Here is an 18,824-nt window from a genome sequence, read left to right on the forward strand (position 1 = left end):
TCTGCTGGTACAATCCCCAAGTGGCCACGATGGCTGAAGCCAAGCTGACCCAAAGCCGGGAGCCAAGAGCTTTTCCAGGTCTCCCATAAAGATTCAAGGTCCCAAGGCTTTGGGCCACCCCCCTATTGCTTTTCCAGGCCACAAGCAGAGACTTGGGTGGCAAGTGGAGTAGCTGGGACACGACCCAAAGTAGGTGGGATCCCCGCACTTGCAATGCAAGAATTGAGTTACTAAGCCATTGCGCTGGGTAATATTTAAGAAATCTTGAAAAACATTTGCATATGTTTTATAAGCCTTGCTTTCATTCATCAAACAGTGACTGAATATTGCAGAAAGCAGTCACGGTACACTGGCCCAGGAGGTTTTGACAAGCAAGATGATAAATGTGCCAATGTGTGTGCCACTTTGGGTGGTGCCTTTGTTGACTTGCAGCTTAGAACATTCTGGCTGGTTCTCATATGAAGTCAGTAGAACCATTTGTTTTAGAGACAAATGAAGTGGGGACTGTAATTATAGGTGTCTAAAAGGTAAAATAAGCCTTGGAAACAACAGGATTATCATGCCTGCTTTATTGCAGTGTTTGCTCAGTGTATGTTTGAAACATCTGCAGGCATGGTGTTTGTCATTTACTGCTGTGTGCTTGGAAAGTTCACATTGTGGGTATGTGTGTATGTTTGGGACAATTTTTACTTGGTGATGTCCATCAGCATTTTAAAGAAGTTTTGCTTCTGTTGTTATTCACCCTGTTTATTAAGAGAACATCATTAGAAACTTAGTTTCATATATTATTCCTATGTATTAATGAAAATTTATGCCCTAGTGATTTAAACAATAAGAAGTTTTTGCAGAAGTTATGTCTCGAGGCAAAAGAATTGCTAAAGAAGCTGTGTCGGGCCCAGCGCGGTGGTGCAGTGGCACAGTGGTTAAAGTACTCGCCTTGCACGCCCGGGATCCCATATGGGCGCCGGTTCTAATCCCGGCAGCCCCGTTTCCCTTCCAGCGCCCTGCCTGTGGCCCGGGAAAACAGTCACGGACGGCCCAAAGCTTTGGGACCCTGCACCCATGTGGGAGACCAGGAAGAGGCTCCTGGCTTCGGACCGGCATAGCATCGCCGTTGTGCTCACTTGGGGAGTGAATCATCAGACGGAAGATCTTCCTCTCTGTCTCTCCTCTCTGTATATCCACCTTTCCAATAAAAATTTAAAAGTAAATAAATCTAAAAAATAAAGAAGAAGCTGTGTCACCTGTATTCCAATCTTCAAGTACGTTTTGGGACCCTCTTTCACCGTTGTTTCTTTGTTTTCCCAGTGATTTGCTGTCTTCTGAGTATGTGGAGAGGTTCGTTGACCATGGAGGAAAGACTGTGGAAGTGAAAGTAAGTGAGCTTTCCTTCTCTTTGAGGGAAATTTTTCAGAATCTTTGCTATTAGTTATGGTTTTAATTTTCAGTTATGGTTTCAATGTACAGTTTTGAGAGTTCTAATGTATTTTGTAACCTGTTAAGAAAGTTGTAGAAAAATGAAACTTTACTTTTAGCTATCAGAAAAAGATTTCTAAGTGTATTATAGGTATTGAACTTGTTTAGTGGTATTAATGGAGCTGCAAGTAGTTCTTTGAAAGAATCTGTCATAGAAAATTGCTGAAAATTGCCTTTTATGTTAGCACTGAGAAGAAAGAGGTGAAATCCTGTGTCCAAGATAAGTATATGGCTTTGCATTCAGCTGTGAAAAGACTTTTCCCTGGCACACTGTGATATCGCTAGTTTTTTTTATGTACTTACTGTATCCGTGGGGGAGGGAGAGGATGGGGTGGGGAGAGCATGCACAGGGTACCTCCAGCGTCCTGAAGCTGGGAGCTGGGAACTTAATGCAGATCACCTGCATGGGTGGCAGGGACCCAGCTACTGGAGCCAGCACCTGTTACTTCCAGGGTGCACATCAGCAGGAAGTCAGCGTCTGAACCCAGGTTCTTGAATATGGGATGCCCATGCCCAAGCAGCATGGGAACCAACCACTGTGCCAGATGTCTTAGGGAGTTTGCCCACTCTCCTGCTGATGTCATCTGAGGGCAATTGAGGCCTGAACCCATTTACAGAGGGCATTTCTCTCTGCTTGATGTTGAAGGTAGTATTCTGGCCAAGTGTTTGTTTTCTTGTGAATAGGGTTCAGGCTATCTTTTCTCCTTATCTGATTTATGATGTCATTTGTTTCTATTTTCTTTTTCTGATTACAAATTTGATAGACTCTCCTTTTAGAAGACTTGTAAGAACAGTATAACAAAAAGCAAAACATCATTACCTTTAAACTTATCCCTGAGAAACTTTGCTTCTCTTCTTTTCTTCATTCCCTTTTAGTATTTTTTGACTTATGCATATCACTATGTATATCTCTATGTAAATATACTTAATATACTATATAGCATGTAGTATGCTATACATACAATACTATTTATACATACATATAATGCATATTATAACGCATAAGTATGCATAATACATATAATATATAACATAATGCATAATATCCATTTCATAGATTTACATAGAATAATACTCAATATATTTCTGCAATGTTGTATCATGCTGTTTTCTGTAAATAGTGTGTTATGTTGTAAATATTTTCTCATTTTTCCACAAAGCCTAAGTTGCCTTGTTTTCTGCTTATATATATTATTATAGTGAAGATATTCGTTTCATTTCACTTTTGTGTTCAGTAAGTGAAATCACATCCATTGTCCATCATCAGCCTGAAGAGAATGGGGTTCTCAGTTACAAGTTTGAACTTTTATTCTGGAAAATCTCAAATATATGCAGAAATAAAAAGAATGCTATGATGCACTCCTTCGCTCCCCCCGCCCCGGCAGACCAGTCGGCTGAAGTCCTTTATCAGTCTCAGCTTACTTTTTTGTTTTCTGTGGAGCATTTTAAAGATCGTCTAGACAGTGTGATGTAGACCAGTTAGTGCATCTGTACACAACTGCAGGTCTGTGACCTAGAGAGACTTCATGTGTCTCAGTTTTTACAAGGGACCTGGATATACTTGTGCTGGTTCTCTCAGAAGGTTGGTCCAGCTGATGACCATTCCAGACTTCAGTGTAACTGAATGGTTGCTTTATGTCGCTGCCTTTCTGTGAAAAGGATACTGAGACTTTTCTAGGCATGACCTGTCATTTTGCTTACTTAGATTTTAAGCCTGCAGTTTCTTTTATTCTCATCAGTGCGCATCGGGCTTTCCTTCTCAGGTTTATGTGGTAATGGTTTTTGAATGCAGAGTATCCTATTTCTTTGTTGAATTGGAGTAGAGGGAATGAGCAGTCCACTCAGTTTCCTTGTCCATATGTGGCAGGAAATGAGTCCGGCGAGTCACCTTTACAGTAGTACTGCTGTTGAGGAGCTTGGACTCAGTGAGTAAGGCATGCTTCATCTGTGGTCACAGGGCATCTGTGGATGCATATGATACATGCAGCACCACCTTGACACACGATGTTGGCTGAATTTTTAGCAGACTTGCATCTTCTTCATTGACGGTTCTCCTAACCCTTGAGTCTGTCAGACCAGGGGATTGATAAGCCCGTTCTCCTATGACAGTGTACAGCTGGAGGGTGTAACTCTGCTCTAAGCAAGCCACTCCGGGGGTTGCTGTTGTGTAGCCAGTGAAGTCACCGCGTGTTATCAGACATGCTATGTTGGAGCTCTGGTACAAGACCTGGCTGTTCTGCTTCCAATCCAGCTCCCTTCTCTGATGCACCTCGGAGGGCAGCAGGAGATAGCCCAAGTACTTGGGCCCCGACCACCTGTACAGGAGACCTAGATGGTGTGCCAGGCGCATGGCCTGAGCCTGACACAGCCCTGGCCATTGTAGCCTTCTGCGGAGAGAATCGGAAGATCTCTTTCTTTCTTCCTCTCACTCTGAATTTCAAATAAATAAATAGATCTTTTTTAAAAAAAGACTCACTAAAAATTCCCATTTGGGTGCTTTCCAAGAATGGCACTGGATGTGCCACATCCCACCACTCAGTCCTTGCCAGAAGCCAGCTACTTGCCTGTTGCCTCCTGCCGGCCCCTGCACCTCATTGTTATGGATGGTTCTTTTTACATGGAATCTGATAGAGTTTTCCTTTTCTTCATTGATGACTTGGAATTCTCTTTAGCTTTTCTATTTGTTGTATTCTTGAGTCATTTTTTTTCTTTTCCTCCAACACCTTTTGTTTTAATTTCTAAAGAAAGAAAGCCCTAAGGAGCTGGCCTGATGGCACTGCAGGCTCATTCTCTGCCTGTATGGGTGCTGGTTGATGTCCTAGCTGCTCCATTTCAAATCCAGATCACTGCTTATTGCTGGGAGGGTATCAGAGAATGGCCTGAATCCTTGGGAGCTTGCACCTGCATGGGAGACCTGGGAGAGGCTCCTGGCTTCCGGCTTTGGGCCAGGTCAGCTCAGCACAGCTCTGTCCTGTCCGTTGCAGCCATTTGAGGAGTGAGCCAGCAGACAGAAGACCTTCTCTCTGTAAATATGCCTTTCTAATTAAAGCATGCTGAAATGGCCACTGGCATTTCTGGAAACAGTGACAGAAGTTACTCCAGAAGTGAGGAGAGCGCTGGAGTGTTTCTGCTGAGCATCTCCTGCCATTCACATCTACCTCCTCCTAGCCCCAAGCCTAAGTGTGAAGCTTCATTAAATGTTTCCAACTTAGCACAATTCCTGTGTACCTGTGCCTCCAGCAGGTGCTCTCAATCTTTTTGTGTGCATTTTTTTGAGTCAAATTTGCAGCTCATTCCTTCTTTCTTAAATTAGAGATGTCACGGACCTGGTGTGGTAGCCTAGTGGCTAAAGTCTTCCCCTTGCACACGCCAGGATTCCATATGGGCACTAATTCATGTCACGGTGGCCCCACTCCCCATCCAGCTCCCTGCTTGTGGCCTGGGAAAGCAGTCGAGGACAACCTAAAGCCTTGGAACCCTGTATTCATGTGGGAGATCCGGAAGAGGCTCTGGGCTTCTGGCTTCAGATCAGCTTAGCTCCAGCTGTTGCAGCCACTTGGGGAGTAAATCAACAGATGAAGATCTTTCTCTATGTCTCTCCTCTTTCTTTATCTGACTTTCCAATAAAAATAAAATAAATCTTAAAAGAAAATAAGAGATGTTACTTTTGAAAAAAAGAAAAAGAACACTAACGTAATGGTTTGTTTTCTGCCGTGATTTTGTCATGCCATGAAAGAGGCTGTGTGCAGGGGACAGCCCTGAGGAATCACCGGGTTTGCAGGTGGCGGCTGTGGGGACAGCAGGAGCCTGGCGCTCTGCAGCTCCTGTGAACCGAGACGGCGCCGAGACAAACTTGCTGGTGACCTTGAGTCGATTTCAGGCTTTCTCATGTCCCGTGTTCTAGAATTCTGTTGGAGCACCGTTCTCAACCCCTGAGGGGTTCAAGAGATATAATGTGTGTTATGAAAATGCTTCCGAAAATATCTTTTATGTTTTGTTTATTTTTCCCTTAAAGAAAAAAACCTCCCTAGATCATTCTGTGGTGCTGTAAAATATTATGGACTTCATTCTGAAAAGAAAATGTTCTCCTTTTGTGTTCATGATAGAATTGAGTTTATATAACATGTAGGCTGTGGTTGTTTAGGTGCATTATTCTTTTGCCTTTGCTTTTTTTTTTTAAATGAGGTCTTTACCAATATATCCTTTAATGATACACATTTTTCTCAAATTCCAGTGCAAATAATTGAACATTATAAAAATGCTTGAGTTGTTTCTTTTTCAACCATGGTGGGTACAGAAATAGCTGTTAAACTTTGTAAGCGTCTCTCATAGCAGAGAAAATGGACACAGGGCTTGTTCTGCTTTTACCTTTCCTGAATATCAAATTGCCTTATTGATTCCCAAAGTGCATTAGCTGACAGAGTCTCCGTTCTTTCTTAGAGCAGCAAGAAAAAGAAGAAGGCAGGCAGGCCTAGACATACAGGGCGTTTTTCTGCATGCACCATGCAGAGCTGCCTGTGCAGGGGCATCCAGGGGGCATCATCGGGGCAGAGACAGGAGCCTTCCAGGCTGTCAGTGTGCTGTGTCAGCTGCCCTTGAGAGGCAGTGCGTGCAGCTGTGGCAGAGTGACGCCCACCAGGGCTCTGCTCTGCATCTGCGTTTCCCTTGCAGGAGGCTTTGCTTGTTTGCAGCTTTCCCTGACATCTGAGCCACACGCTTTCTGCCTTGAATTCTCACCAAGGTAGCTTTCCCAGTCACTCTCTGACATATTTAGGCACCTAGGCAATGATCATATCACATGGCCTGGGAGATGATTTTTAGAAGGGCCTTTTTTTTTTTTAAGATTTATTTATTTTTACTGCTGCAAAGGTAGATATACAGAGAGAGGGAGATACAGAAAGAAATATCTTCCATTTGCTGGTTTGCTGCTCAGGTGGTCTCAATAGCCGTTGGAGTTGAGCTGACCTGAAGCAGGAGCTTCTTCTGGGTCTCCCGTGCAGGTGCGGGGTCTCACGACTTTGGGCTGTCCTCTGCTGCTTTCCCAGGCCACAAGCAGGGAGCTGGGTGGGAAGCGGGGCTGCTGGGATGTGAAGCAGCATCCATATGGGATCCCGGTGCGTACAAGATGAGGACTTTAGCCACAAGATTATCCCACTGGACCCAAGAAGATTTTTTTGGAGGGGGTTGTTGTTGTTACACTTAGCAATGTATAGGAACTGTAGCAAATAATACTTAAGTGCCTCATCTTATCACTAAATTTTAAGCCCAAGTTTCAGGCTTTTTCTTTGCTCCCTGGATATGGGGTGGCCTCTCTTACATAAGTAAGTTTGGGGACAGGCATGGCAGCCTGATGCATTTCAAGGCTGAATGTTCATTGAAGACTCCCATGATTTAGTCCTTAGAAGCTGTTCTGCTGCTGCTGCCAGAGTGGTTTTTGTTTGTTTGAGACATGGAGTGAGCTTCTAGCTACTGATTGGCACCCAAAGCCCACAAGGGCTGGGGGTGGCCGGGCAGAGTGTGGAGTGGAACACTCATGTGAGTTATTTGAACCATCAGTTGCCGCTTCCCTGGATCTATACCAGCAGGAAACTAGAGGCAGGGGTTGGAGCTGGGGATCTAGTCCAGACACTGTAATATGGGATGTGGGTGCATTGACCAGTAGGCTAAGCCATCTACTCCTGAGTTATTTATCTTTCATACGTAGCTTTATTCAGTTGTTTGTCACATACCATAAACTGAGGTGGTTTCTGTTTCTGTTCTGCCTGTTGGAGGACTGAGATTCTCTTGAACTGTATAAACAAAGCTGACTAAAGGGATCACACATAATTAGTGAAGTAAGTGGCAGGGTGTTTGGGAGGTACAGCTCATCACCTGCTAGCATCTGCATTTGTGTTTTTACCTTAGGGTCCTGGTAGAGAGCGCCTCCATGAGGCACCTGGTGCTGCAGTCTGTAACATAGTAACAGGTTACCCATCACCCTGTACCAGTTTCCATTCTCTTCCACGTGAATGCAGGGGGCCAGGCAACTGAGACACCTTTTGCTAATTTCCAAGGCACATCAGCAGGGAGGTAGATTGGAAGTGGAGCAGCCAGGACTTGAACCTGTGCCCATTTGGGATGCCAGCACTGTAGGTGGAATCTTAACACACTATGACATGGCACCAGCCCCAGGATTTGCTGTCTTGCACAGTCTGTACTCCATTCAATCATGTGACACTCTGATGTGATCAGTATTGCTGACTGTGGAACAGCAAGAGCGAAAGGACTGGTTGCCAGTGGAGCAACAGCAGATGCTGGCCTGGTGTCTATGAGGCGCCAGGAACTGGTCTTGGAGATGCGTGCATGCTAACATATTTAATTTCTCAGTACACTATTGCTGTCTTTGGTTTTCTACTAAAGGAAGTATAGTTAACTTCCCCAAGACTTTGAAGCCAGAAAGCTCAGCTCCAGAATTTGTGTTATTATTCACAACAGCATACTCTCTCTATGGAAGCAAATAATACGAGTGGCAGAGAAACTCGAATGCAATCATTGTAACAGCACCAAATGTATCATTTACCATTTGCAGTGGCATCTGCATTAGCAGTTACTTCAGCAAGCCATGAGTTGCAGATGAAATTATTGCAGCATAAGAGTCCCATTATTCCAAAGAAGAGCAAGGACCTCCTGAGGCATGCTGTTTTCATATTCCCTTAGGATTTATTTCTAATCCTTTGTTCTCTATAGATGTCAGATTGTATATTACTCATTACAGAGCAGCTCTGTGGACTGAATCATTCCTGTTTGCAGTATGTTGCTGAGCTGCACATGATAAACATATGGCTCAGCTCTTAGCCAGTCTTATGTGTAAATTTATTTGCATCTGGATGAAATGTGTAGTTTTATAGGCAAAAGAAACTAAGCTTAGATATATCTTCATTCTGCCAAAAGAGTAGATCAGAATTCTGCTTTCTCCTCTCTCCAGCACACAGAGAGAGAGAGAGAGAGAGAGAGAGAGAGAGCGCAAAAGACCTGTACAAATCTGATAAACTGTCCAATTAGATGCTTGCTTCCTCTGCATCAATAACATCAGGCTGTTGCAGGCATGTCTCCTAACTTTCTTTTTGTGTGCACCACTAGGCATCTCTGTATTTTTTATGAGCTTGATGTGTGTGTATTTATTTTCCCCTGGCAGGCTTAGGCAGACATATGCTCCTCTCCCGTCTTGCAAGCAGTGTGGTTTCAGATTCCATAATTGAATTCCCTTTGCCTTATAGTAAAAAAATTCGTTGGATATTAGGTAAATTTTTTTTCCCTGGGGACTGAGCGAGGTTGCTGTAGTTCCATCATCATGTATAATGCATCAGCTGCCTTAACGGCATTGTTAAGATTGCAAGTGGTCTTCACTCTGTAGCCTGAGGAAAATACATTGGCCTACGACCAGTTTGTACAGGTCAGGGATCTCAGCTCCGAGAGTAAGATGAAATGCGAAGTGACAGCTGCTGTCAGCGTGGGCTCTGCTCCCACAGCTCTGTTTGTAACCTATTCAGGTAGAAAGCCCTCTTCATGTTGTTTCTGATGGTAAGATTTTTATTTCCAAGTTCAGTATCTAAAGGGTTACTTTCAGCTGTTCATATTCAAGAAGTTATCCATAAATGTAAAATAATCAAAGTAGCACTAACTAATGATATTGCTAAATATAGAACTAATTATTTTATAATAGGCTATCTTTTCTATTTTAATTTTAATTGTAGAGCTAACATTTTCATTATATAATATCTTTTTTTCAACTCTTATGTCACAATTTCAAAAAGAAAGAATGAACTATTATGCTTGAACAGGACATTGCTTTTGACAAGTTTTAGGTGGGTTGAAGCAAATATATATATATATTTCCTTACTGTTTCCCCAAACCAAACTTATTTTTTATTCATCAATAAAAGGTTTTATTTCCTAGTGAACAGTGAATAAGGGAACACTGTAAAAATAAGAACAGGTGATAAAAGAGCAGAGAACAGCTACCCTGGATGCAAAATGGTTTGAGTGTTTCTGGCACTGAGCAGGGAAGGGAGATGGTTAGCCATTCTTCAGCTTCCGTTTGACCTTTGCTGCAAGCTGCCTTTTCTCCGCTCCTGTGAACATAGAAGGAGGTTCATGGAAATAGACATGAGGACGCCCTAAGGGGCTGCTAGAATCCTAGGCATGTGAAGTTGGTTTTTAAAAAATGGTCTTTTTATTTATTGATTTTAAAAACAGGAGTGAGGTGGAGGGGGGAGGGTCTCCCATATGGATGGCAGGGACCTAAACATTTGGGACGTCCTTGACTGCTTGCCTAGGTATGTCGGTAGGGAACTAGATTGGAAGCAGAGCATCTGGGACTTGAAGTGGCACTCCATTATTGGAAGTGGGCATTCCAAGTGGCAGCTTAACGCTTAACCCACTGTGCCCCCAATACTGGCCCTGCACGTGAAATCTCCACTGGCTAGAAAGCTGGTGTTTGGGATTTGTGACCAAACAGGGAAACACCTGTGTTCTCAGAAACCCTATGTGTATTCTCAGGCCTCTCCTGCATTAAGCAGAGGTGAGTTAGGTGCTTTCCCTTGGCCTAAGGATCTAGCTGAGTACCATCTCACACAGCTCCTGCCCTGGGGCCTCGTGTTTTAAGAGCCACTGACATCATGGACATAACTCCCCACAAATCTTTGCAGCTCACTAAGAGAGGTGCGCTTGTGATCCTGGGAGCATTTAATGGGAGAACTGACTCAGTCGGGTTACTCAGGAAGAGAAAATGAGAAATTCTGAAGTTTGAATGCTAAATTACAGGTAAGTGAAATGGAAACATGAGCTTTTCAGGCAGCGGAATTGGCATGTGCCAAGGCTCAGGGACCTCAGCCTAGGGTCTTGTTGCATGAGAAGAACAGAAAGAGACCGATAGGCTGTGGTCGGAGTCAGGGTGGAGCGTGTGGCACAAGACGAAGAGTTATAAAAACCCTGAGTGCACGCTGCAGTGGAGAGAGCCGGGTACAGCCTCAAGGGAGAGGGACTGAGGCACAGGTGACTCTCAGGCTGGTTTCCATCTTCCTTTGGTTGTCTGTGACCCTGAAGATGTGTTTGCAACTCTCTCTGAAGGCAGGACAGCGATAATCTCCCTGAGCAGGTCATCAGGCATTGCAGAGTGGTCAGATGTCTGGACAGAGGAAGAATAGCTCCCTGAGTTCTTGCTACCTTTCCAGTTGGGTAAAAAGGTTAAGATTTCCTTGTGCAGAAGTAGCAGATGCTACAGGTCCCTCCTTTGCTGCTATGACATATGAAGGCAGTAAAGCCTAGGGGCTCTGGAATATCAATGGGGAGCTACAAGGACCTGACCTCAAATCCCGGCTTTGCCAGTTAATAGGTGGCGGCCTTGAACTGTGTACGTAGGACTTGTGCACTTCCTTGTCCTCACCTGATGCAGCCAGAGCTCGCGATATGGGGAGTGCTCCCTCCATCCATGTTCTGACGTCTGACTGTGGCAGGGTGGCAGGTGGTAAGGACATTCTGGCTTGGTTGCTGGTAGCTGCTGGTTTCCACTACTGCCTGTGACATGGGGAGCATTGCGGCTCGCAGAGGTCCTCCACCCTTCACGCCCTCACGAGGTCATCTTCTGTGCCTAGGCTGCAAGTGCTATCACAAGGCACCCCAAGAGAAACTCTGGGAGAACTTGCACCACACGCAGACTCGGCATTTAGCATAATGCTCGTACATGAAAAGCACATATCTGTGGAAGGAGAAAACATGTTAAGGAATGAATACGCATGTCAGGAGATTGGTGGTTACTCCGTTCATCCGTGTATGTGTCTGTGTGAGGGGAAAGTCCAGTGTGACATGTCTGGGAGAGCATGCTCCTCCTCCTGCTAAAAGAGCACACGGTGACATGGGGAAGATGAAACCAGAGAGCAAGCCCTAGCCACTGCTCTGCCTTGCCGTCTGTCCCCTGTACACAAGTTCGCACTCCCGTGGGTTTCCTTGCTAAGGACTTTTACAACCACTTCTCCATCAGCTTTCATTTCCAGTTAATGAAATACCAGCAGGTGATCTCTGACAAAAATTCCTGTGATTTTGGAATATTTCAATCATATCCAGAAAGTATATTAAAGACATCTATGTATAGATTTAATATTTCCTTAAAATCAGGAGCTGGAGACAGAAGTACAACCCAGGTGTTCTGATGTAGTTACAGGGTGCAGGTCCACACTGTCTTTCTCTGTCTTTTAGTTTATTTTACCTACACGAAAGGCAGAGTTACGCAGAGACAGAGATGGAGAGTCTTCAGTCTGCTGGCTCCTTTTCCAGGTGGCCACAGTGGCTGGACTGAGCCAGGTTTATGCCAGGAGCCGGGATCTTCTTCCAGGTCTCCCATGTGGGTGCAGGGGGCCCTCCTCCACTGCTTTCCCAGTACACCAGTATCCCACGCAGCACATTAACCCCAGCGCCTCCCCTCTTGTGGACTGCTTGTCAAGCAGGGGAGCAAGAGAGAAGACGGTGCTCTGAGGAAGCCCTTTCCTGGCAGGCAGGCTTTTCTTGTGTATCTGTCCTTCTTCAAAACAGAGCAGATAGGAGGGCGAATGGTTGGAAATGAAAATACAGGAGGCAGGCATTCATGGTAAAAATGGAGAAAAAGCATTTTTCTTTGTCTCTCCACATCAGATTTTCATAGAGTTACCCATATTTTCTTAAAAGTCAAACAATAATAATCAAATTCATCATTTCTTCTGGAATAATAATCTTGTTTTTTCTTTAAGGATGCTCTGCTGTAACTTCTTTTTCTGTAACTGCCTTCTTTTTAGTTACATTTCCTTCTGTCAGTATTCAAACAGTTACAGCTAAAGATTTTAGGCAATATATTATGCTAAATTATATATGTATGCGCTTTGTGCTAAAAAAGCTATTTAGAGCTATACACTTAAATTTTATTATTTGTGAAAAGGTACAGTGATGCAGTGGTTTCCTGGATAGAGTTATAATTTCCTGAGTTTGTAATTATATAGTCACTGTACATGGTTCACATTGATTTTCCATTCTCCCAATTTAGAACAGCATCTCGGAAAACCCAAGTGCAATTTGTGCCTTACAGTAATTTGTTGCTGAAGAGCACTTTGTGGGAAGCTAAACTTTTTTGGTAGTCTGGAAAGACATTTGCTATATTAGTGGGTGTGTAATGATTACCTGACAGCTGAAAAATAATGCCGTTGACTGTTCTGTGGTTAAAGATAAGCAATTTTGGAAGCTTGGTTTGACTTAATGATAGAGTAGCAGATCAGGTCTTTCATATTATTTGTGTAAAAATAATGATGAATATTTTTAAATGCAGCTCACTAGAATGGCTGACTGAATACAAATTAATCTTATTAGATGAGTAATAGTCATGATTGACACCTCTAGTTTGTATGTCTGAGCCAAGCTGCTTAGAAGCCAAAATCCATGGATTAGGAATATGAAAGCTACTTGAGCCTGTTTAGAGGGATAAGCTGAACTGCGCTGGGAAGTGTTCAGCCCAAAATTATTTCATCTCTGCTCTGAGAACCTGCACTTACTTGGAAATATTTTCATATGTAGTCAAGATAAGGTCATGCAAGGGTATTTAAAAACAATCATGGAAAATGGGATTAAAATATAAGCCATGTGCAGAAAGATTGAAATTGCATTGATTTCTCGTAAAGAAACTTTCCATGAGTTTTTTAAAAGACCACTTGGATGTGTGGATTTCAGTTTCACCACAAGCTCTTAGACCTACCCCCAAGCCAGCCCCCTGGGTTATGACCTGGTAGGGGACATTGAGGGGCAAAGGCAGAAGCAGACACATGGAGCAAGCAACCCATGAAGACGGAGGCAGAGACTGCAGGGACACCCTGAAGAGCCAGGGACACAAAAGGCCCGGCAACCTGGGAGTGGGGAAAGGCAGGGATGGAGTGTTACTGGAGCCTTTAGAGGAAACAGGCTCTGCAGTGCTTGGGTTTTAGATTTCCTGGCCTTCAGGGTTGGGGGGTTAACTTCTGATGTTGTAAACCATTCAGATTTGGGTCATTTGTCCTGGTGACCCTCACAGAGGAGCACAGGAAGTGTTTTAATAGCATGAGAACAAAAGATGCACTGGCACTTGTTTGTGGGAGGGGGAACAAGCCCACATGGCTGGAAACAACTGCTTTTCCAGGGTCATTACCTTATGGTACTTAGTAGCTATAACTCCTGGGAAACACCAAATCCCCATTTTCATACTTTGCAGTCATCGGCTCGCACTGTCTCGGACACATCAGGGTAAGGAAAGGGTACTGCCCCACAATATAACAGATATGAGAGTCTCTTGTGGGTTTTGTTTTTAACTCATAAACTCATAATATACTTACGGCTCCTGTATTTTGTGATGTTTATCATCCACTGGTAATAAACTTCTTTATCATTTTTATTTATCTACTTTTTTTAGTGTGTTCCTTTCTTATGGAAAGTTTTGCTATAAAGGAGCTTCAAAAAGCTGATGAAAAATAGAATTAAAAGGTTTTTTATTTGGGGGCAGTTTTTTTTTAAGGCCATGCATGGGTTTTTCATGATACATATTGCCATGAGCATTTGGAAGGCCTCCATTCTTGCTATACATCTTTTATATGAAAATTCTTTCCCTTTTGTAATCTACTTTTTTTAAAGAAGTATTTATGTTTTAACATAGGATGTAAAGCTGCTTCCTGCAATGCCAATATCCCATATGGATGCCAGTTCATATCCTTACTACTCTGCTTCCAGTCTGGCTCTTTGCAAGTTGCCTGGGAAAAGCAGTAGATGATGGCCCAACTAATTGGGCCTCTACACTCACATGGGAAACTTGGACAAAGCTTCTGACCTTATCCTGGCCAGTGCTGGCCGTACCCATCTGGGGAGTGAACCAGCAGATGGAAGATCTCTCTGTCTCTCTGTTTCTCTCTCTCTCCTGTGCGTGTGTGTGTGTGTGTGTGTGTGTGTGTGTGTGTGTGTGTGTGTGTGTGTGATTGATTTTCTTTGTGTGTGTGTGATTGATTTTCAAAGATTTATTTGTTTTGGTTTTTTTAAAGATTTATTTTTATTGGAAAATCAGATTTACAGAGAGACAGAAAGAGATTTACTTACTTATTTTGAAGTGCAGAGTCACAGAGCATGAGAGAGAGATAGGAACAAAGAAAGTAAGAGAGAGCGATTTCTTTATGTACTGGTTTACTTCCCAGATGGCTGCAACAACCACACCTGGACCAGGCTGAAATCAGGATCCAGGAGCTTCCTGTGGATTTCCTATGTGGGGTCCAGCCCTGGCCCTGACCCTGATTCTAGTTGCCTTCTGGTACAGACTCTGGAAGATAGCAGGTGATAGCCCAAGTGGTTGAGTCTGTGCCACCCAGTGGGAGACCTGGGCAGAGCTTCCCACAGGGTATTTATGAGCACCTAGGGTTGAGAGGTGCTGTGCTGGAGCAGGGTGAGGCAGGCTCCCACCTGGGGAGGAGGGTGAATGGAGAGCCCCAGAAAGTGAGGGAGGTAGTTTTTCTCTGGAGATATCTGTCCCAGCCCTGCCCATTTTGGAGTGACCAGCTCATTCTGACTTGCCTGTAACTTCCACAGGTGTAATGCTGAAAGACCAGCATCCTGGGAAATACTCTATCTCAGGCACTGGGACAGGTGATCCCTCCAGCCCTTTCAATACAGTCTGTAGCATCCCGTACACTATATCCTGTAACCAGCACCTACAAGGAGTAACTCAGCTCTCCCTGGTTCTCTGCATGGCAAAATTTGTGCATATACTTATCTCACCTCCCATTTTGCTTCTGATAAAACCAGCTGGTTCTAAGGGAACAAGAGAAGCAGTGGAACACTGTTGGCTATTTATATCCTTTCTGTTTTGGGAAAGATCTGCTAAGAAGTAGGGTACGATTTCAGTGAGCTCAGCCACGAGGAGCTCCACGGTCTGAGACAGGTGTAGTGAGAAGGGGCTGTGTCCCCAACTTTGGGGTACAATGAATTCACCTTGCCAGTACAGAGACGCAGGAGGTTGGGCCACACGCCCAGATCTTCCAAGTCCTCAGAGAGGCCTGAGATTTTGCATTTCTAACAAGCCCATGCTAATGCTGCTGAGCCTTCTGCTTTTGAGGACAAGGACAAAGAGCCTTGACTGCGTACTTGGGTTTGAAGGGTTCTCTCAGTCTGTTTTCTCACTTCATTAGTCACCATAAACTGTCACATAAATCCCTGACAGCATGGCCAGGGTGGACACTTCGTTCTATGCAAGATCTGTCTTTCTGGTATCTTCTTTGTCGGGATGGCTTCATCTCAGATATTTTTTAATTCCATAATTCCAATTATGATCAGAAAATTACCTGGGAACCTTGTGCAGCTATAAAAAGCCTGGGCTCTTATCTCCTTGGAGATTCTGACCCAGCAGGGCACCAAGCAAGGCCTCAGGATCAGTGTGTTTAAAAACCCACTGCATGGGCCCAGTGCGGCTAAAGTCCTTACCTTGCAAGCACCAGGAACAAATATGGGCACCAGTTCTAAATCAAGCAGCCCCAGTTCTCATCCAGCTACCTGCTTGTGGCCTGGAAAAGCAGCCAAGTATGGCCCAAAGCCTAGGGACCCTGCACTTGAGTGGGAGACCCAGAGGAGTCTCCGGGAACCTTGGCTTTGGATTGGCTCAGATCCAGCTGTTGCGAACATTTGAGGAGTGAATCATCAGATGGAAGATCTCTCCTCCTCTCTGTATATCTGACTTTCCAATAAAAAAAAAATTAAAAATAAATCTTAAGAAAAAACAAACCCAATGCAGTGACACTGAGTCCCTTGGTGGAGTGGTGCTTGGAGTGGCATATCTCTTATGTAGGGTTTGCAAGACTGGCAGCTGCCCTGGAGCATCAGAGGAGACATATGCTGAGGCTTGCCCCAGAATGTGACTGGATTGGTTTGAGTGGTGGCCTGAGTGCAGAGTTTTCAAAGTCCACTAGGTCAAGCCAAGGTCAAGATCCACTACACTAGTAAAACTGGAATAGCATTTAAAAATGTGGATTTGGGCATGGCTCAGTGGCCTAGTGGCTAAGGTCCTCACCTTGAACTCACCAGGATCCCATATGGGTGCTGGTTCTAGTCCTGGCAGCCCTGCTTTCCATCCAGCTCCCTGCTTGTGGCCTGGGAAAGCAGTGGAGGATGGCCCATTGTGGGAGACCCGGAAGAAGCTCCTGGCTTCGGATTGGCTCAGCTCCAGCCGTTGCTACCACTTGGGGAGTGAATCATCAGAGGGAAGATCTTCCTCTTTGTCTCTCCTCCTCTCTCTATATATCTGACTTTGCAATAAACATAAATAAATCTTTTTTTAAAATGTGAATTCCTGGCTGTCTGAGCTACCTAAACAAACAATGTGGGCAAGAGACACCATCAACTTCACTATAAATCAGTCTCAGAAGTGCTGAAGTAAGAGAATTGAACTGTAGCATCCATCATTCAGTAAATTTATCCGTCTCTGCCCCTCATCTAATCATACTGTGTTCCACCTGCTGGGAGCTTCTTCTGGGTCTCCCACATGGGTGCAGGGCGCCCAAGGACTTGGGCTGGATTCCACTACTTCCCAGCCATAAGCAGGGAGCTGGATCAGAAGTGGAGCAGCCCATGTAGAATACTGGTGCTACAGGTGGAAGATTTAGCTGCTAAGCTACTATACCACTGCACCGGCATCCCGTGGGATTTTCATTGTTTGCTAACTCAGACTGCTTAACTTTTTTGTTATCATTTCATCTTTTGATGTTAATTCACAATGAATTCTATTTTTCTTTTGACCTCTTGCTGGCTATTTAGCAAAAGTGTGGTATGTCTTTCAGTTTTACAAATGATTAATTATAAAATCGTAGGAACCATTTTATGTGTGTCTATTTATTTGTATCTCCTTGAAAAGCAGAGTGGGAGGGAGGGAAAAAGAGAAATTTATCCACTCATTGTGCTCCCCAAATTCCTACAAGGGCCAAGTGAAGCTCAAGATGCCAGAGCTGCCAACAGGTCTCCCCGGTTAACGTCAGGAACCCAGGCACTTGGGCCACCATCCGCTGACTCCCAGGATGTATTACCAGAAGCTGGCCGTAAATAAATAAATATCCACAGACTATTCTCCACAGGTTGCAGAAGATAAAATGGCTTCTCTTTCAGAAGGAAGTGTAGCTTCAACAGTGTGTCTAGAAGGGAAGGCGTTTTACTCATCACCAAGTGCTCCCTGAATTTTGAGGATTTTTTTTTCACCACTAGTGCATGGAATTTTAAAGTAATAGATAAAAATAATGATTTAAGCATTAAAAAGTAATGGAATTCAGTTCAACTTCCTGATGTATTATACAAATTAAGGAACACTTTTCATAGTATATACAGTCTCTGTCTTGGACAAAAATATAGTTATCTTGAAGAAAAAGAGGATGTTATTAATTTGAGTAATTAATTCTGGATTTCCAGTGAATAATTTCTTAAAAACATCATCACACAAATCTGAATCTTTGCTGTTAGTTGGAATCAGTTCCATGTGCCACCAGTTGAGAATCCAAACTGCGGAGATGCGCTGGTGTTTGTGCAGGTGGGCCCCCATCAAAGGCACTTTCTGGGCCTTTTTTAAATTCTGAGATAAGTCCCCCCGCCCCAAAATGCCTTCTGTAATCTAATCATCCAACTTACCACAATAAAACATGAAAACATTTTAAATGTTTTTATAATGACTTTTTTCTGTGATTTAATATGATGTGTTCACAGGGTTGATATTTTAAAGAAAACTTTAATGATTTGCAGAAGATTTCTCGTACTCTTTGTCACTGACATACTTCCTCCACCTGTGATGAGTTCCCATTGATACTGATGATGTAATTCTTGCTGTTATCTGCTTCATTTCCCTGCTTTTCCTTTCTTCCCTTTATCCTGTCCAATTGTATGACTCTTAACTCTGAGCCTGCCTGAAAGGGTTAATCCTGGTTTGGCATACAGAGCTGATTTCGGTTAAATTCTGTCTCCATCTAGACAACTGACTACATACCTTTCATGTTTGGCCAGCACGTGACTGGGTTGTTGATTCTGGTCCAGTTCATATGTCCAGGAAACCTACATCATCAAAATCACATCCTCTTATGTCTGTATTATCTAATTTTCTGGAAAAGCCACCAGTCTTACAGCCCCACCTAAGATTTTTTTTGCTTTAAAGATTTTTTTTTTTAATTTGAAAGAGAAAAGGTGAGAGAGAGATAGAGAGAATCTTCCATCTGCTAGTTCACTCACCAAATGGTCTCAAAGGCCAGAGCTGGGCGCTCTGAGGCCAGGAGCCAGGAGCTTCTTCTGGGTCTCCCACTGTCCAAGGCCTTGGG

The 18,824-nt window shown here is 43.8% G+C and overlaps 1 protein-coding gene across 14 annotated transcripts in view; it reads left to right on the forward strand.

Moving 5' to 3' along the window:
* ADAM22 (ADAM metallopeptidase domain 22) overlaps positions 1–18,824 on the forward strand; it is a 177,491-nt gene that overhangs the window by 86,208 nt on the left and 72,459 nt on the right. For all 14 annotated transcript variants that reach the window (XM_040964741.1, XM_040964744.1, XM_040964743.1 and 11 more), the window contains exon 4: positions 1,309–1,375. In XM_040964741.1, the coding sequence (XP_040820675.1) occupies positions 1,309–1,375 (67 nt within the window). The remainder of the gene's footprint in view (positions 1–1,308; positions 1,376–18,824) is intronic.

Source organism: Ochotona curzoniae, unplaced genomic scaffold (assembly GCF_017591425.1).
Source record: "Ochotona curzoniae isolate NIBS_2020 unplaced genomic scaffold, NIBS_Ocur_1.0 scaffold_3835, whole genome shotgun sequence".
Lineage (NCBI taxonomy): Eukaryota > Metazoa > Chordata > Mammalia > Lagomorpha > Ochotonidae > Ochotona > Ochotona curzoniae.